Source organism: Mauremys reevesii, linkage group 9, assembly GCF_016161935.1.
Source record: "Mauremys reevesii isolate NIE-2019 linkage group 9, ASM1616193v1, whole genome shotgun sequence".
Lineage (NCBI taxonomy): Eukaryota > Metazoa > Chordata > Testudines > Geoemydidae > Mauremys > Mauremys reevesii.
Window position 1 is genome coordinate 54,480,140 of NC_052631.1, and position 20,951 is coordinate 54,501,090.

Here is a 20,951-nt window from a genome sequence, read left to right on the forward strand (position 1 = left end):
CAACTATTAAAAATAAATAAATAAATACAATTTTAAAAATTGCAACTTTTTGCACCAGCCATTCCCCTACCCGTGGTCTAAACGGTTATGGATAGAAAATTCAATTTTGGCATTGGCAGTAGCTTTTGTTGAGGGGGAAAATGTCCTTGAATGTTCCAGTGAGTATTGATTTGTCTTTGATCAAGTTATGACCCATTCTTCATGTGATCAGTACGCTTTACGTAGAGTTTATTGCTATCTGCATGTGGCTATCTTGGCTGTATTGTGAAGGTGTACACAGGTTGAGGCAAGGATTCTGTAAGAGCTCTGATTTAGTCCTGTAGACCAATGGTTCTCAGTCAGTGGTATGCATATCTCTGGGGGTATGCAGAGGTCTTCCAGGGGGTAATCAACTCATCTAGATTTTTGCTTAGTTTTACCACAGCCTACATAAAAAGCACTAGAGAAGTTAGTGCAAACTAAAATTTCATACACACAATAACTTGTTCATACTGCTCTGTATACTATACACTAAAATGTAAGTACAGTATTTATATTCCAATTGATTTATTTTATAATTATATAAAAATGAGAAAATTTCAGTAAGTGTGCTGTGACACTGTATTTTAGTCTGCTTTTGTAAGGAAGTCGTTTTTAAGGGAGGTGAAACTTGGGGTATGCAAGACGCATCAGATTCCTGAAAAGCAGTCTGGAAAGGTTGAGAACCATTGTTGTACACAAAGTAATAGGGGGAGCTGCTGTACACTAACACCTAAAGGTTTGCAGGAGAGGGCTCTCTGCAACTCCTCATGTTTATGGAAAAGAGCTCCTTAGTAAACAGGAGGGGGATTCATTCTTGCAGATCTTCAGAGGTCCATGGCACAGAAGGTACTACTAACAACAATATGTTAGTCTTAAACAGCTTGAAACTACCCCCACCTTCTTTTTAAATAACTAGGAAATTCCACACACACCATAAGCCTGTTTTGAAAGCATTAAGATTGCATGTTTAAACACTGAAGTGTCTCTGAAACTGTAGAAAGTGTGTTGTGTTTTGAGAAACAGTATGTGAGCAAGTAATTAGTCTGTCATTGCATGCCATATGCACAAGGAGGCAGAATTGAGATTGCTCATACATGCTCACTGGCACTGGCTCATACATTCTCTAACATATTCAGCCTTGCAACTAATCATTTGCCTTAATGTAGACTTCAGTATGGAACAAAAAGTTAAAATGGAGTTGAGCCCATGCACTAAACCACTGTGACACTAAATGTTGTCTTTGTACATGGATCTAATTAGGGTAATGAAATAGAGGAGAGGTGAAATGAGGCACATTATGATTGGAGTTACTGTAGAGTACTTGAAGACGAGGGAAATATGCATGAAGAGTGTGAAGATGGGAGTTGGGATGCGATTCAGGGGCAGATCAATGGGTTGGAAATAATAAGAGGAGGGCTTAGTCATGGTTAAAAGGAGTGTTAAGTTCTTGCTGGATAGCTCTTGAGAAGATCATAAGTGAACACTTGGTTTCATCCTACTCCCAAAAGAACACTTTTGTATGTCACAGGCCTGTCCTCTTCACCACACCCACAAGCATTGTAGTGTAATTAGCAGTATCTACTCGGGATACACATGAAGCTGGCATAGCTAGGAATCTGGTGGTCAGGATTCAGGTCCATTCTTAGATGTTTGTAAGCAACTAGCCATGTGGCACCTGGTTCTAAACTTAACGAGTAAACGGTTTATTTGAACCTTAAGAGTGTGCCGCTTCTTTGAAAAGCGTAATAAAAATTATGTTGTAGAGCTCAGTGTTGTCTCTGTGTCCATATCAAATACCGTTAGTTTTCAGGTTAAAAAGATGTCTTCCAACTATCAGTTTTGCTTTAAATCAAGTTTGGGTTTGTTTATTCACATGTAACAAAGGTTCTGATGGCCAAATTAGGCTATCCTTTAATCTTGTACAATCCTATTAGTCGGTGAGTTTGTATTGGTGTAACTTAATTAGTAAAATACTTATGAATTTCTGTCTCTAACACCAAAAAATACACGGCTATAGGGCTGTGTGGTATAAATGGAACACCAAATATGACCAGCTGTTTGGACCAACCAGTTCAGACTCGTTCTGTTTTATTCTACCACATACGAGCAAGTGAACTCTGAGAAGATGCTGTCTTTTAAAATGTGCAAAGTTTGTTTGTTTGTCACATTTTCTCATATATTGGACAGGCAGCATGGTCCAGTAGATAGATCCCCAGACAGTGATCAGGGGACTGCGGATTCTATTTCTGGCTCTACCACTGATTTGCTGTGACCTTGGACAATTCTGCGCCTCTGTTTCCTTTCCCTTGTGTGTCTAAACTGCAAGCTCTTTGAAACAGTCTGTGTGTTTATATAGCACCTGGCACAGTGGGGTTCCAATAAATAAACTTGATATTAGTTCTAGTTAGTTCAGTAATACAAAAGGAGTCACTCAGAAATATTCATCACCTTATCAAAGTAAATTGTGACTGCTATTGAACCAAGTCACATTTTTTGTAGAAAATTCAGGTACTGCAAGTCATTTCTGGGAGTCCAGTGCTTGTCTAATGCTGTAAACTCAATTTTTATTATAATTACAGGTAGTGGCAAGAGTCTTACTACTTGAAAGGACACAGTATGAAATCTGATCAGCTTTAAAATGAGTTTAAAGTAATTCTGGCATTACACCTGCCCTGAAGCACTCCTCTTCTTCTCCCCCCCCCCCCCACTCCCCAATTAATTTCTGTAGACTTGTTTTTGTCAATATATTGTATGGGTTTTTCTTGTTCACAAACTTTAAAGGGGTATGTGATTCATTTGGGTGGGAGGGGAGCAAAACTGACTACACAAAATGCTGGCAAATACATATAAAAGTAGAAAAATTAGACTTTTTCCCACTTTGAGTCTTTTTTTTTAATAGTAATTTAGGCATATGTAACAAGAGTAGGAGAGAAACTGTGCAGACAGAATGGAATTCTTAGTCAGTGTCCCTGTAATCCAGTAGAGTTGGGGGTCAGAGCACAGGACTGGGACCAGGGCTCTTGGGTCTAAATATACATTCTGATATAGATTTCCTCCTGAGCCTTGGGCAATCATTATTCCAAAAATTAGACATCCAAATCTATATTTAGGTAATTAAATAAAAGGCTTGTCTCCTTTGGAGCTGGTGAGCATATTGAAAAATCAGGCCACTTACTTAGATTCCCCTTCTGTTAAATAGGTGCCCAAGGAGTGTTGTAAGGATTAACTAATGAATGAGAAGCACTTTAGAGATAAGTACTGAAGTGCTGCTTATGTGAATATGCAAGAGTAGTGGCATATCCTATGTGCACCTAATTCCTGTATGATGTCCTTTCAGGTGAATGGAAAATTAGGCCGCAATTGCTCTGTCATCTAGCCATGCAGAAATCTTATTACCTAGGTGTTTAATGTGAGGGCCTGTGTACAGTAAGTAAACTTGAACCAGCTTTCCTTAACACATACAGGCCCTAACTGAATTACCAGTTAAATGAAGTATTAGCATTGGAATGGTAATATTGAGGTTTTAAATTTACAATTCACTGACACGAGTGGGTGTAGATAAGACAAGAAACTTCATTCTAAAAGCCAAAGCTTAGGTTCTGAAGAAAACAGTAAAATCTGGTGAAATACCCTAAACCTTTGAATTTGCTGTCTCTCCCCTCCCCCCCCCTGCCCCCCGTGAGTAATGCAGTTAGTGCAAACTCACGTAAGAAATAAAAATTTAAAAAAATATATATATATTTATTTTTTTTAGGAAAGTTCATCACTATTTCCAATCTATCCTGGAGATGTGAGCATTCCTACTTTTGATAAAGCCCTCTTTTTTTCAACAGGTTTGACAATTCAGCGATCAGAATTACATTCTTGATCAAACTCCTACCATTAACTTGCAACCAACCAATCAGACAATGCCAGCTTTGTGACTCAAACCAGTAAGATCTCTTCCTGCAACTTCAAACCCTCCTGTTCCCCCCCCTCCGCCCGCCACTTGCAGTCTGAATGAGCATCAGAAAATGACTCCTGATTTGGCAGTCACACCAAAATTAAGTTTAAGAACATAAAATCTAGAAAAAATGAATAGTGGGGAAAAAAGGGCTGTTGTATAAATACAAGTCCTCAGTCAGTAACTTTAGCCTATTTACACAGAAAAAGGGTCCACAAGTTTTCCTTTTGAGTAACCAGGTCTTTCTTCTGCTATCAGATGTGACTCACTTCACTCTGTTTTCTCTGAACAAATGGTTAATTCAGATTTTTTTTTCCCCCCATTTTCAGTCTTTTGCTTCTCAAGTTGCTTCCCTCTCCCTATCCTGCTGGGCTTGGCTTGTTGAACTCAGTTAACCAAAGTGTGATTGATTGATTGATATTTATTTTAAATAATACATTTAGGCAACTTGAACTGCAGTTAAGTAGGTCTTCTAGCCCTGCTCTCTGTTTGTCAGGTGTTTGAGGATGACTTTTGCTAGTTCTGATCATCCTTTCTACTGTAAAGAGGTTTTGGTAAAGCCTGGTGCACAAGTTGAACCCATCATTGCTGGCGTTGTTTCTGTCTAGCCTTTTGTTTTTAAATAATGTATTCTTTCTGTCTGATTGAAGGCCAAAGAGTGTGGTCAGATGCAGAATAAATGGCTCATGATTAACATCCAGAATGTGCAGGACTTCGCATGTCAGTGTCTCAACCGTGACGTCTGGAGCAACGAGGCTGTGAAGAACATTATCCGGGAGCATTTCATTTTTTGGCAGGTGAGAGGCTAATAGAGATACGTTGAAGATAGAAATTGATGGGAGTGGGGCAACAAAAACAAACCTCTTGTAGTTTATAAACAAAACAAAACCCAGTGCTCTCTAAGAACTGCCAAGAAAGATTGAATTGTGGCTTTAATCTCAGATTACCGAAATGAGTGTATGTTTAAAACAATTTTAAAAACCATGTGTTCAAAACTAGCCTTTTTGGGTCTGACCTTTTTACACTAACAAAATCCATGTACTAATGTTTGGACGAGTTAATGGGAATTGCATACATACAAAGTGTAGAGTAAATGGTAAAATAAGGACTCGTTTTGTTCAATTTTGAGGCATTATCATTTTTTTTTTTTTTTTTCTTCAAATGTGGTGTTCTGTAGGTATACCATGACAGTGAGGAAGGACAGAGATACATACAGTTTTATAAACTGGCAGATTTCCCTTATGTCTCCATTCTGGACCCCAGGACAGGTAAGATAAAGGACAATACATATGATCTTCAGACAGACTGCTGATTGTAATCTGGAATGTTTAGTTCTGCTTGTTTTTGGCAGTGCTAGTTAATATGGGTTAAAACGTAAATTACTTTTGCAACATTCTAAATGTCTGTACACAAACAGCAACATTTTCTGAGAGGCACTGAAGCCTTTAAAGATTATGTGGACTAAGAATCTAACAAAAGAACTAAATGAATAAAAATCCAAGTTCTGCACAAATTTTGTGTAGTGACACTTGATTTCAGTTTAGCTTGCTAGCTTTATCTGTCCATTTGGAAAACAAAATTGGTAACACTTTGTGGCCAAATCATGAACATAAATCCACCCTTGCCTCCTCACCACCTCATCAGTTTTGCAGAACAAAAATGGACCTTTATAAAATCTAATAAGCATTATGTGCTTTAAGATAAATTTGTTTTATGCTCCAATGGCTAAGCAAAAATCTCTTGAGGGGCCCCTCAGTGAAATGAGGTCCAATGTTCCTATGTGTTCCATAGGCCAGAAATTAGTGGAGTGGCACCAACTGGATGTAACTTCTTTTTTGGACCAAGTGACTGGTTTCCTGGGTGAGCATGGGCAACTGGATGGACATTCTACCAGCCCTCCCCAAAAATGTTCCCGCTCTGTAAGTATAAGGCCTTGTGGGTAGTGGGAGGGAAAGAGGGAAAACTCAGTACATTCGTGTCTGGTCCAGTAGAACCTCTCATCCCACTGCATGGGAAATACAAATAGACTTGTGTGAACTAACAAGTGTGTAAAAGCACAAAACATGCAGATAATGCATCAGCGAAAGTACTTTCTCTCCTTTTTGATCAATAGTTTTTTGTTCGCAACTACATAATCTATAGTATTTGTTACGAATGTAATGGCCATAGTAATGTGAGCTTTCACTACAGCACTTTGCTGTTAAAATCGCTGGGTAGAAATGAGAGGTTTGTTGGATGTGAATTATGAGGTGTAAATATTAGAAAGGGTGCACTATAATTTAAATGTTTGATTGATGTTATGGGGGTGGGGAATTCTTCTCTGTAGTTGGCTTTTCAACCATCTGTGGTATCCCTAATCTCTTGACCCCACACCTCCAAATCAAATAAAATAAGAACTAAGTGGTAGGGTTGGTGTCTTGGAAGGACGGACTGAAAATAAAGATGAGAGTGCTTGTTCTCCCGCCATCTGGTTCACTTGTACAGGTTTCTAGAATACAATAATCCTATTAAGAAGCTGTTTAAAAATACTCATTGTGATTTTAATGTCATGCAAAATGACTTTCAGTAAACTACTACAAATTTCAGTACTGGAGTTAATCCATGAAAAGTGTAGGAAATTATGCATTCTATTTAAATTAATCTCAATAGAATTGCCTTTTTCAAAACGATGACGCTTCTGTTGCTCTTTACACAATTGTTTTTCCTGCCAATTGTACCCCAGACCTGGATTCTTACAGTTTCCAGAGGTTTTTTTTTTTTTTTTTGTGAGCAACTAAACTAAAACCCAAGCACCTTGCTGTAACTTGTGCAGTAGCTTTATGTGTCTTTTGAGTGATTCTTCAATATAAACTAAAATTTATATGATGAAATTTTGCAAAAAAACAAATTTGAAGAGGTTGCAAGCAGAGGACAGAACCAAATTACTGAGTGATCTGGAAAGACTAAGTCATCAACTAAAGAAAATTTGGGACTAAAACTGTCAACTCCTGTGCCCTGGGAGAGGCTCATCCAGCAGCTGCACAGATCACATTAAAAGTGTGGTCCCCACACTGTGGGGCACAGCTCCTTAAGGGGGTGCAGAGGAATGTTCATGGGAGGGGGCGCGTTAGGCCAGCCCCCACAGGGGCTGGGGAGGGAGCAATACCTACCCCCTCTCTGCCCCCTGGCTACAGCCCTGTGTGCAACTGCAAACCCACCCTGGGCCACCAGCCACTGCCTGCCGGCCCAGCTGCAGCTCTGGCCCCATCCTCGGCCCCCTTACCTCCACACTTCTCTCTCCCCTGGAGCCCTGGCCGCAGCTCCCGACTGTGCCTCCTGGGGGGTGGGAGGCAGCAGGGATAAGGGAGAGTGCTACATGAAAAGTTTGGAACCACCACATTAAAGGGAGCTTATTACAACTTGCCTCTTTATTATAGACCTTTTAGTACTTTTCCATGCAGACAAATACTGTAGCTGCCATGTGGAAATCAAGACTGGACAGTTGAAAGAGCGCAGGTGGTCCTCCAAATTATAAAGGTTTGGGAATGATTGAAATAGACAGTACTCCATGATCAGCATTGCTTCAGAGACTATAGTGGAGTGGAGGAGGGGGAGATGTCAACTGTGGAGAATTTACGTATTTCTCAAAAAGAAGAAATACGGGCTTTAAAATTGTAGAACAGCTGGCAGTCACACCATTTAATCATTACATGCCTATCAGGTGTCACCTGAGAACCCTTTGTTAAAGTCTTCTAATTCCTGTTTAAAATATTTTGCTTAGTGTTTTTATTATTTTTTTTTGTCATTTCTGTGTTATGACTATATCAAACAGGAGAGCCTCATTGATGCTAGTGAGGATAGTCAGATGGAAGCTGCCATCAGGGCCTCCCTGCAGGAGACGCATTTTGATTCCTCCCAGGTCAAACATGACAGCCGATCAGATGAGGAGTCTGAATCTGAGCTTTTCTCTGGAAGTGAGGAGTTTATTTCTGTTTGTGGCTCTGATGATGATGATGATTCCGAGAATCCTACCAAGTCTAGAAAGTCTCCACACAAGGACTTAGGGTGTAGGAAAGAGGAGAGCCGTAGGCCTCTACCTGAGCCCCCCACAAGGACTGAGCCTGGAATAACATCAAACCATCGAGTAGTGTCCTGCATTGATGCTGGGATACTGGAAGAATCAGCTGACAAGCCTGACAGTGCAGTGGAGGGATTGGATGTGAATGGTGAGCTTTTCCCCTTTAATTGTAACTTAATTTTTTTAAAAAAGCTTTGCAACAGCCTTTTTATATTTATCAAGCATATTTAAGTCCTAATTTTAAGAACACCTTTTCTGTCTTTATCCTTACTTAAAGTTTGCCATTTGGATACATCCCTCTACTTTCAGCAGCATGAAATGACGTTGCAAACCCCAAGAACCTGTTAATCGCTGAACTGTAATCTGAGTTTCTATTGTTCTGCGGGACCATCTATATTAGATAAATTGGCATCCGTGTAATGTAGATGTGTGTAGTGAGGCTCTCACCAGTGAGGTATGCTGCACAAATGTAAGTCCATTTTGCAGTTATGCAGCAAATCTGCACTCGTGTGGTTGTATTGGTGCACATTTTCCTTGTGTAGATGGACCTCAAAAGTTCCTCCTCCTCCCTCCCCCCCCCCAGCTTTCTCTGCTGGTTGGCAGTAGGAGTACAGCAGTTTTCCACGAGACAGTGCAGCAGTGTACAAGTAGAGAGTGCACTAAAGAGAGGGGAATGGTATTCACATCAGTTTGGCACGCAAATAGCTATGATGTCAGCAAAGGACTGCACCTTAATTCCCTTTGCTGTAGTTTCTCTGTGGAGATGGCGGGGAGGGGCAGTATCAGTCACTGGTTTTAACTTTTTAAAAAAAAAAAATGAAAGCAGGGATTTTGATTAAAAAAAATACATGCAACAGAAGTTCATCTTCATGGACCAAGCTTTGCAGCTCACCTTTAAGACTTCTTTTGTGTTAATTTTCCACACTAATCCTCTTCTCCCGTAGAGTGAAGTACACCATTTAAATGTACAAAAAAGCTCAGTTCAGATGCCTTGTTGTTAACTTGTAGCAACTTACTTTACACTAGGACCAAAGGCACAGCTGATGCTAAGGTATCCAGATGGAAAGAGGGAACAAATTTCACTGCCTGGACAAGCTAAACTTCTGGTAAGTGAAGCTAATTGGAGATCCTGTTTTGAATGGAAGAGAGCTGAAACTAGATGATGATTTTTTGTGATGGCACTATGAAATTAGATTTAACCAAATATGAAAGATTGCTATACATATAGAATTATAGATTATTAGGGTTGGAAGGAACCTCAGGAGATCATCTAGTCCAACCCCCTGCTCAAAGCAGGACCAATCCCCAAATCCCTAAATGGCCCCCTCAAGGATTGAACTCACAACCCTGGGTTTAGCAGGCCAATGCTCAAACCACTGAGCTATCCACCCAAGAGATAGTGTGGCAATTGATACAAAAATATTAAATGTGAACATTAGACAGAAGCAAACTGAACATTTTAATAAAAACTGGACCCCTATTTTTTTAATTTGAAGTCTCTCCATTGTGACTTGTGTTTCTATACTTAGAGTATATGAAATCTTGCAAAAAACTTAGCTTTTGCATGTGTCAAATAGCTTCTATGTGTAGTCAATGCAGTTTTGTGATAATTAGCTTAGGAACTTTTAAAGGTATTTTATTAGGCTGGATTTGTTCTGATGCTTCAAAATGTATTACCATGGAGGGGCTTGTTCTGTCAGACTATGAGGCTTCTTCCTTGCTATATAACTATCTTCCCACATTATTCCTGAGGGCATTCTGTGCCAAAAAAAATTATGTGCACAATATTTTAAAATTCTGCAAATTTTTTTATCAAATAAATGTGGCGGCTCCAGCATGGCATTGGGGAGCACAGGGCACCACAGAGGTGGGAGATCATTGTGCAGCTCCCCTTGGGACACGGACTCAGCAGTGAGGCTGCACCCAACCCTGACACAGTGTAAAGACCGGGCCTGCCCCAGAAACACCCTAGAGTCCTGCCCCTCTGTGACAGGTTCACCAGGTGTGAGCAGGCAAGCTCAGCAAGAGAGGATCCAAGTATGGAGGGGCTTATTGGGGTGGGGAGATCCAGGTGTGGGTTGAGAGGGTTCTGAGTGTGGGCAGCTCAGTGGGGGATCTGGATGCACAGGGGCTTGTTGAGGGATTCTCGGTGCAACGGTAATGGGACTCTGCAGGGATGTCCAGGTGAAAGTGGTTGGGGCTCAGCGGGGGTCGGGGGGGGGGAGGGATAGAGCTCAGCAGGGGGGTATGGGTGTTGGGGGGGGCTCAGTGGGGGGTCCAGATGCAGCTGGTTGGGGCTTGGTGGGGTGGGGATCTAGCTGTGGGTGGCTTGTCTGGGTGGTCCAGATGCAGGGGGAATGGCTCATCGGGGGTGTGGGAGTTCTGAGTGGATGGAGGGGTGAGGTTTGGCTGGAGGATCTGCATATGAGGGCAACTGGATACACAGGGGTTGGGGGAGCAGCTCCCTCTACAGGGATCCCTGCAGCTGAGGAGCGATGGTTGCAGGAAGAAAGGGAGCAGGGGAGTTTGCAGAGTTTCTTTCAGCTGGGGGATAAATCTGGGAGTGGGTCTGACCTGTCCCCAGATGCCATGCAGGGGATGAAGTCCAGTCCTCCCTAGCCCAGCCAGAGTTAGTAGTTGAGCCCAGCGGAGGGTAGGAGCCACCAGCCGGGTCTTCCACAGTACCGCCTCTTGCCCCACAGTGACTTACCTCTCTGGCAGCTGCCCTGGACCCCTTGAAACATACTGCTGGGGAGGGTCACAGAACCACTGTTGTGGCTACCCTGTCAGAAAGTCATTTTTCTGTGGAGAAGCAAAGAAATCTGTGGGGGGCATAAATTTTGCGCAAGCACAGAAGTGCAGAATCCCTCTAGAAGTACCACATGCGGACACTGCTGGTAGTTCTTTGTTCTCACTGCCACTTCCAGTCCCTATACAAGCTCCCCAGAGTCTTCCCTGGTCCTAATGCTGCTTGCTTCTTTTATATGGTAACCCTTTCTAATTAAATACCTTTTCATCTTAGCAACTTAAGCATTTTACAAACATTGTCTCATCTCACTCCAGTGTTTTAGGTGGTATTTATTTTATAGTGAGCAAAACTGAGAGAAGTTGAGAGAAATTAAGTGACTTGCCCTTTGTGATAGACAGGAATAAAATACAAAAGTCCTGATTCTTGGGTCCTCTTCTCTAATTTTGACTCCATATTTCCACAGCCCCCCTCTGGACATAGATAATAGAACTTTCCCCATAGTGAGATCCCCCCTAACATGGGAATTTTGTCAACAGTTCCTGGTGCTTTTCTGCACTGTTCCTCGGAACTGCTTACTATAGTAGGAAGTAGTCATCTGGTAGCAATAGCATAACTCTTCGAAGTTTGAAGGCTTACTATGTTAAAAGCACTATTGTACTACTAGCAACCAGGCTTGCTCATGAAGTGGGGTATGACCAGCAGTGACCCTGCAAACTGAGTAGACATAAAAGCCCTTTCTGGAATTCTCTGATGTCCTTTTGTAAAAGTACAAAACTTCAGAGAGTGTTTGCTCAACTCTAGGAAGAATTGGAGGAAGATTGCTATTTATCATGCATCATTTAGCTGATATACTTTTTTAGTACGGGAGCAAGGCATGGACCTTATACTCTCATCAGGAAAAGAGGCTCAACAGCTTTCATGTATGTTGCCTTCATTGAATTTTTGGAATTTCCTGGAGGGACAGAGTCACCAACATTGAAGTGCTCAAGTGGGCCAGTATACTCCCAGCCTGCAAACACTCCTCAAACGGAGACACCGTTGCTGGCTTGGGCATATGTGCCAAATGAATGATGGGCGAATCCCAAAGGATATTCTCTATGGCAAACTGGCAGCTGGAAAAAGACCCAAAGGACACCCAAAATTGCATTTCAAGGATGTGTACAAGCGAAAACTCAAAGAAATGGACATGGCTGTGGATAACTGCGAAGATCACACTCGTGACTGCAGTCTTTGGAAACAAGCTTAACAAAGGTCTCCAAAGTTATGAGAAAAAGCAGTTCGACTTAGCAGAGGAGAAAAGAGCTTGCAGAAAGCAGAGCCCAGAGGGTTGAAACACCACCTTTAAATGTGTCAGATGCAGCAAAGATTCTCTCTTGATTGGGTCTCTTCAGCCACAGTCTCAGCTGCCATAAAAACCATTACTGAGGACAGTGGTGTTGGCACAGACCGTTTCCACACTGGCGACTTATCAGGCAGCAGTGGACTTGCTGTGCCTTTCTGTTCCTGACTCTCCCCTTACTCGGGAACAGTCAACTATGGTAGCTTCCTTTTTCAGTGTCTTCAGCATCACCCAGACTGGCTGCAGACTTCTCATTATTGTCTGTACCATTGTCCATACCCCATCATATCCCAAGGATAGAGTTTGTCTGCTTCCCTCTCAGTACAGAGAGGTTAACTGGCACCCATATACTGTCTTTGGTACTGACGACGATTACAGTGCTGTCTATATCTGGAGGTCCGGTACCAGCTTCGACTTCAGCACCAACATCTGTTTATGCACTGAGTATAAGTGCAATTCCCCATCACTACTTGGAAGTGCCAGCTTATGTGCTGTTGTTGGTTCCAGTGATGCCTGTATATTGGGCTTTGGATGTGACTGGCTCCACCTAGAATTGCTCCTCCATTACCTTCAGACTACTTGGAAAGTTCTTCAAGGTCAAGTTTGGAGACATCTCCCTCTCCTTCACCTTCGTATTACTGCTCTCAAAGCTTGTTGAGACATCCTGGGCTACCGCTCCTGCACTATGGATAAAGACTCTTGGCCTAGTTTCTAATGGCCACCAATGCCATACCCCAATCCACAGTGGCCTCCTTGGAACCCCTGGGAGGTTCCTCAGTTTGTGAGGTCCTGATCCACAGCTCAGTCCAGGACAGGGTTGCCTATCCCCTGGTAATCTCCCTGCCTGAGCTGTTTGTGAAGCAGTCACAGACTGAGGGGCTCCCTCTGAGTTGGTTCAGCTTGAGCCCTTGTTACAGACACGTGCTGCCACAGAGATTTCACTGGTTCTGCTAGTGTCCTCTTGCTTGTTACCAGATGACATTGCAGTGCCAGATTCTTCATCTCTGGTGCCTGAGGATTTTAAATCCTATCAAGATCTATTGGGACAAATGGCTTTGACGGATATTCAGACTGAGTTTTTAAGGCGAAAACGCCTTAAGGATATTCATTCCTCAGCTCCAGGAAGAATGTTTCATTTATAGGAAGAGTCAGTCTTGAAACCTACAAAGTCTCTGTGGACTACCTCAGCATCCTTAACACCTACTGTGAAGTGTACTGGTAAAAGGCGGTATGTCCCCCCAGGTAGGGTTTTGAGTGTTTTTTTTTTTTTCTCATATCCAGCCCATAATTCCATTGTTGTGATGGTGGTAAACGAAGGACTACATCAGAGGAGGTATAAATCCACACCAAAAGATGACATCTAAAAGTTTAGATTTGTTGGAGAAAAATTTATTCAACCTCTTTATGTCCAAGTCATATCTTGTAATGGTGTTGCAATTTTTTAAGTTTACAGATGAGTTGCTAGAATCCTCCAAGGAAGAATTGAAGGCATTCATTGCCCAAGGCTATTGGGTGGCAAAGACTTCTTTGCAGTTGGCACTGAATGTAGCAGACCCTTTGTCCAGACTTTGGCCTCAGCTGTAATGATACCTCATGGCTGCAAAATTATGGCATAGCTCCTGATGTCCAACACAGCATAGAGGTCCATTTTCTCAAAAAAAACTGGTGAGACTTTACATTCATTTAAGGATTCTTGTGCTACTTTGCAGTCATTGGGAGATTTGTACCCTGGCCACAAAGAGATGTCATTATGGAAGTCACCAGCAATATCATTCATAGCAATGCCTCCAACAGTCATCCTACCCTGCTAGGCAGCAATAGTTCCCCAGAAAGGGATGTAAAAAGCAACAGAGTCCTGTGGCACCTTTAAGACTAACAGATGTATTGGAGCATAAACTTTCGTGGGTGAATACCCACTTCGTCAGATGCACATCTGACGAAGTGGATATTCACCCACAAAAGCTTATGCTCCAATACATCTGTTAGTCTTAAAGGTGCCACAGGGCTTTCTGTTGCTTTTTACAGATCCAGACTAACACGGCTACCCCTCTGATACTTGACACCAGAAAGGGACATAAATCACAGAGGAGAAAATCCGCTGGGTCCAATTTGAATCAGTCGGCCCGCTCTCTGCTAGTTTTAAGCAGGGAGCCTATTTGACTTGCATATCGAGAGTGGCATTCCAGTTATGACAGTCTCACCATATCCCTTGAATTCAGGGACAGGCTGTCTCACTTCTGCAGTCCTTGGGAAACAACTACTGAGTCCTACGCACTGGGGAATCAGGTTATGCCATCCAACTTACGTTCATTTCCCATTCCTACCACCCTACCCATCCCTTTTCAGGGACATCACTCACAAGTCCAGACTCTGTGCCCTTTGGGAGCTATAGAAGAAGTTCCTCCTTCAGCATTGGCAGGAGGAATTCTATTTCCTGATCCTCAAATCCAAGGGAGGGGTGAGATCTATTCAATCTTCCAAGTCTCAACAAACTAATGAGATTCTGCATGGTAACCCTAGCTACAATCCCTTCCTACATTGAGAGCAATATACCAGGTAATTGGGATCCAATCTTCAGGCTGCCTACTTCCATGTGGCAATTTTCCCAGCCCACAGGAAGTTTGAGATTTGTACTGGCAGGTCATCGTCATCAATTCACAGTGCTCCCTTTGAGGCTGAGGATAGGCCAACACATGACTCCTCTGCCACGTCCAGTTCACCCATCATCTTTTTGATCAGCTAGGTCTGATTTTGAACAAAGGGAAGTCAACATTAATGCCAGCACAAACGATAGAGTTTATTGGGGCCTTGCTTAACTGTACGAGTTTGAAGGCTTTCCTGATGATTGAGAAACTTCAGATAACTTGTCATCCATCTGTGCCTCCAGCCTCACCCTTCAGCTAGAATCCGCATATGCCTGGGATTGCTAGGGTATATGGCAGTGTGCACTTTCATAGTTCAGCACACAAAATTGCATTGTCATCCTTTCCAAGCCTGGTAGAAATTAGTCTATCTCCCGAATTGTCAGTTGATGGACAGCTTCTTAAGGATGCTACCAAAGATCCTGGACTCCCTAGAGCTGTGGAGAAATCAGATCAATGTTTGCCAGGGTGTTCCCTTTGCCCACCCTTCTCCAACCAGGACTACAGTCACTGATGCATCCACAATGGGTTGGGGAGCACATCTAGGGACATTAAAAGTTTAGGGTTTGGGGCCCGAACAGGAAGCTTCTCTTCATATCAACATTTTGGAACTTTGAGCCATTTAAAGTGAATGCCAGGCCTTTCGGACTGAGATCACGTGCACAGCTGTTCACATACTTACCAGTAATACTACCACAATGTATTATGTGAACAAGCAGGGGGAACTCACTTCAACCAGCTTTGCCAGAAGTAAATTCTTTTTGGCACCTTTCATCAAGGAGGGAAAACTGAGGAGTCTGCTGCTTGCCAGGAGCTAGGATTCATGATGTGACAGAGAGACTGCCGAGACTCATCAAGCCCTTGGAGCATTACCCCTTCTTGCTTTTCCACATAGGCACCAATGATACTGCCAAGAATGACCTGGAGCGGATCACTGCAGACTACGTGGCTCTGGGAAGAAGGGTAAAGGAGTTTGAGGCGCAAGTGGTGGTTTTGTCCATCTTCCCTGTGCAAAGAAAAGGCCTGGGTAGAGACCGTCGAATCATGGAAGTCAACGAATGGCTACGCAGGTGGTGTTGGAGAGAAGGCTTTGGATTCTTTGACCATGGGATGGTGTTCCAAGGAGGAGGAGTGCTAGGCAGAGACGGGCTCCACCTAACAAAGAGAGGAAAGAGCATCTTCGCAAGCAGGCTGACTAACCTAGCGAGGAGAGCTTTAAACTAGGTTCACTGGGGAAGGAGACCAAAGCCCTGAGGTAAGTGGGGAAATGGAATACCAGGAGGAAGCAGGAGAGCGCGAGAGTAGAGGACTCCTGTCTCATACTGAGAATGCGGGATGATTAGCGCGTTATCTTAAGTGCCTATACACAAATGCAAGAAGCCTGGGAAACAAGCAGGGAGAACTGGAAGTTCTAGCACAGTCAAGGAACTATGATGTGATTTGGAATAACAGAGACATGGTGGGATAACTCATATTACTGGAGTACTGTCATGGATGGATATAAACTGTTCAGGAAGGACAGGCAGGGCAGAAAAGGTAGGGGAGTTGCATTGTATGTAAGAGAGCAGTATGACTGCTCAGAGCTCCGATATGAAACTGCAGAAAAACGTGAGAGTCTCTGGATTAAGTTTAGAAGTGTGAGCAACAATGGTGATGTCGTGGTGGGAGTCTCCTATTGACCACCAGACCAGGGGGATGAGGTGTACGAGACTTTCTTCTGGCAACTAACAGAAGTTACTAGCTCATGAGAGACTTTTAAATCACCCTGATATCTTCTGGGAGAACAATACAGTGGTGCACAGACAATCCAGGAAGCTTTTGTTAAGTGTAGGGGACGATTTCCTGGTGCTGGAGGAACCAACTAGGGGCAGAACTTTTCTTGACCTGCTGCTCACAAAGAGGGAAGAATTAGTAGGGGAAACAAAAGTGGATGGGAACCTGGGAGGCAGTGACCATGAGATGGTCGATTTTAGGATCCTGACACAAGGAAGAAAGAGCAGCAGAATACGGACCCTGGACTTCAGAAAAGCAGACTTTGACTCCCTCAGGGAACTGATGGGCAGGATCCCCTGGGAGAATAACATGAGGAGGAAAGGAGTCCAGGAGAGCTGGCTGTATTTCAAAGAATTCTTATGGAGGTTGCAGGAACAAACCATCCCGATGTGTAGAAAGAATAGTAAATATGGCAGGCGACCAGCTTGGCTTAACAGTGAAATCCTTGCTGATCTTAAACACAAAAAAGAAGCTTACAAGAAGTGGAAAATTGGACAAATGACCAGGGAGGAGTATAAAAATATTGCTCAGGCATGCAAGAGTGAAATCAGTAAGGCCAAACCACACTTGGAGTTGTAGCTAGCAAGAGATGTTAAGAGTAACAAGAAGGGTTTCTTCAGGTATGTTAGTAACAAGAAGAAAGTCAAGGAAAATGTGGGCCCCTTACTGAACGAGGGAGGCAATCTAGTGCCAGAGGATGTGGAAAAAACTAATGTACTCAATGCTTTTTTTTGCCTCTGTCTTCACGAACAAGGTCAGCTCCCAGACTACTGCACTGGGCAGCACAGTGTGATGAGTGTTGGTTCTTGGATCTTTTTTTTCTGATCAACCTTCCAGACCTTTTCACCTCATCCCCAAATCTTCTGACACAATATCACAGTCAGTCAGATTTGGCATCCAGTGCTGATCAGTCTGCATCTCTTGGCATGAATGCTGCATGTGTGTTGTCCCAGATCTTGAACCAAGATGACTGCTGCATCCTGGCCTCCACCCAATGTTTGTCAAAACCTGGTGATCCGAGAAGCTAGTAGGACTATAGCCTCAGGCAAGACACTACCCACGGGAGCCCTAATTGGAGGATCACCCAGCTCCACCAGTTGGTCCAACCACACTATTTCAGGCCAAAGGAGGCACAGGAAATCTGTCTGAGCAACAAGGTGATTTCCTGTTATGGCTGCGTTGGACCCTGCTTGTGCCTGTCTCTTTCACCTAACCCTGTTCCTGATTCCTGCTCTGCTCCTGGCACCTACCTCTCTCTTCACATCTGTTCCCACCATGCTCCTGTTCTGTGCTTGATCCTTGTCTTCTCCAGTTCCTGCCTCGCCTCCAATCAGTTACCAGTCCTGGCTCCAACCCCAGCCTCTGACTTGTGACCTTGACTCTGGCTTGCCCCTTGGCTCTGGTTATTGGAAGTTGACTCTGGTGCTGACCCTTGGCTTCATTCCCCACCCTGGACATCTGCTCCGCCCACTAACCATGACTCTTGCTATGACTATAGGCTGGACCACCTACATCCCATTCCATAACACATAAATGAGGAGGAAGAATAATGCTCAGAAGCAGTGCAGTAGAAAGCTCTCTGCTACAAGTACATATTTGGCCAAGTAGAAGGGTTTTTCAGTTTGGTCTCTAGCTCAAGGAATCTGGCCAAGGCCAGCACTCATTCATGACTCCTTGGACTATCTGTTGCATTTTAAGTTCTCAGGTCTGTCTAAATTCGTTCAGGGGTCCACTTAGTGGCTATCTTGGTGTTCCATCTGACAAGACAAAATTGACTTCCTTTGGATAACTGCCTTGTGGCTAGATTTTTTTTTTTTTAAAGGTGGTGGTGATCTCTTCCTTCTTGATAAACAGCACTATTGTGAGACCATAATTTGGTGCTGGCTGCCCTCACAGGACATCCATCTGAGCCCTTGGCAACCTGTTCTCTCTCCATTCTTTTACAAAAGACAGGTTTTCTCATGTCAGGACCTCTGTACATACAGTTTTTCAAGAATACGTTGGCCCTAAGGACACGTAAGAAATGTTTGTCTAAAGTGATTTCAGTTTCACCTTGACAAACTATGTACTCACCTGTAGTTTTTCCTAAACAGCTCTTGAATACAGAGGAACAGCACCTTCGTACATTGGATTTGAGATTGTTTGGCATTCTATTTGGAAAGGACTAAACCATTTCATTGTTCACCTTGGCTCTTATGTCTTATGCGGATTGGGTGAAGGGTCAGATGGTTTCTTTGCAGACAATCTGCAGATGGATTACTTCTTACATTACGGCAGCATATGGAGTAGCTCAGTCTATTCCTCCACAAAAACTGGTAGCTCATTTGACAAGGGCCCAAGCGGCTTCAGTCACATTCCTCAGCGTTTCTACGCTGGACATGTGCAGAGCAGCTACCTGGTCTTCAGTTCAGCTATTACGACTGATAATAATCTGATCTAGATCAGATGCAAACTTTGGAAAGGCAGTCCTGTGGTCATTCTTTAGGTAGATGCTGAGCCCCGCCTCCGTCAGTTACTGCTTGTAAATCACCTGAGTGGAATGAATACACATTTGCAACCACTCAAAGAAATAAAAAACAGCTACTTACCTGTTCTGTAACTGTTTGTTGAGATGTGAGTACAGATGTGTATTCCACGACCTACCCTCCATCCCCTCTGCATCAGAGTCTTTAGCCTTGGATTCCGGTGGGAGAGATGTGATGAGGGTGAGGTTGGTGCCACCTTTATATAGGCATAGGAAGGTGACTGGGCCAAAGGGCATGGAATATGTGTCTGCATCCACATCTCAAAGAACAGTTACAGTACAGGTAAGGAACCTTCTTTTGCATGTACAGCCTTAAATATACCCTTTGTGCATATGAATTCTGGTAGTCTGTGGTGAATAACTCCTTTCCCTGATTAGAGTAAAATATATAGTTACTAAACAAATTCTACCACCTTGGCTAAGGTCCTTTGAACCTTCTGAAGGCTATTGTCACTTACACTTGTGGCGGGTTCCCCCTGGGGTGCCACCTGCAACTGAGGTACCTCTGAGCCCCCCTGACCCACCAGCCTGGGCTTCCTATCACACTGTGCTGCTGTGATAAGTTGCCAAGCTCTCCAAGCTTGCTCTTTCACCAGCATACACATAGGTAGGGACACACGCAGCTGCAGTACTTGCAGGCTGCTGTGATCAGCTCTGCATGGGGAGGTTACAGCTAAGGAACTGCCCAGCTGCTCAAAAGCACACCACCCTTTGGAGTATAAACCCAAAATTATACTGCCTTGCACTGCCCAGAGATCTGTACAGCGTAAGCTCATGAAATTCGCCCCCTCCCTCAATGTGGAGAGGAAACATGCAACAGGTTTCTGCTCCAAGTTATAACTCCCACACAGTTTTTGCTTTATCACAAACCACATTTGTTAACTACAGAAAGATAGATTTTAAGTGATTATAAGGAATAGCAAACAGATCAAAGCAGATTACCTAGCAAATAAACAAAAACACAATCTAAGCTTAGTGTACTAAAGAAGTAGCGAATTCTCACCCTAAATTAATATTTAAGCCAGCTGCAGGCTCTTAAGGGGCAAGCTGCACTTGCTTGAAGCTTAAAACCCCAGGTATTGCTTTCATAAGATAGAAATCCCTCTAGCCTGGGTCCAGCACTTCTCCCCCCAGTTCAGTACGTTTTACTGTACAGTTGGCTGTGCACATGGGCAGCCTTACGTAGTGGCACACTTAATGTGTACTGCAAAATATGCTGATCCTTATGCAGTTGTCAAGCGCTTTCAGTCAAATCAGAGCCAAGTTCCAAAGACAGTTCTCCATGATGGCTATTTCCATGCTGAATTGTTTTTTACCCTCCGTGGTTTGTTAGTGTTGTCCAAAACAGTCATAAGAATTGTTTGAGGAAAAAATTGCATTTTGAAGTTTTAAAATGGAGACCATAATTAATGGCAGTTGCCATTACACTAACATTGAATGTGTTGAAAACTCAGACTATTCAGCGTTTAATTTTTTACCAGTCTGGATATTGCTTCATTGCACACCATTGTTCACAGAATATGCTTGCACTCTCAATACTGCCCTATTCCCTAGATAGATTGGGGGAGGAGAGGGGGATGGACCAGAAGCATATGTTGTGTTGGCTCCACGTAAAGGACTGACTCATACTTGTCTTCTCATTTTCCATGTCTTTCCTTCTTTCACTCTTTTGGGTCCAAACAGGCAAAGAAAACAGTGTTAACGTTGTTTCATAGTAGCATTTTCTGTGGATGCCTGTTTTGAGGGCAATAATGTACAATAAATAGCTCAGTTTCACACTCTGCAGGTAACATTGTTCTATGCAGGAACACAGCACTGCTTTTAATCTATGGCTGTCAGATTTTGTTGTCTAGAAAATGTCTATTGCCTACCAAGTGGCTTGAGGTGTACAGACAGGGCTGGC

At 43.2% G+C, this 20,951-nt stretch overlaps 1 protein-coding gene across 1 annotated transcript in view; it reads left to right on the forward strand.

Moving 5' to 3' along the window:
• The window catches only part of UBXN7 (UBX domain protein 7), a 43,283-nt gene that overhangs the window by 19,484 nt on the left and 2,848 nt on the right, over positions 1–20,951 (forward strand). The window contains exons 6-10 of the mRNA XM_039488900.1: positions 4,615–4,761; positions 5,142–5,232; positions 5,756–5,883; positions 7,776–8,169; positions 9,048–9,127. Coding sequence (XP_039344834.1) covers positions 4,615–4,761; positions 5,142–5,232; positions 5,756–5,883; positions 7,776–8,169; positions 9,048–9,127 — 840 coding nt within the window. The remainder of the gene's footprint in view (positions 1–4,614; positions 4,762–5,141; positions 5,233–5,755; positions 5,884–7,775; positions 8,170–9,047; positions 9,128–20,951) is intronic.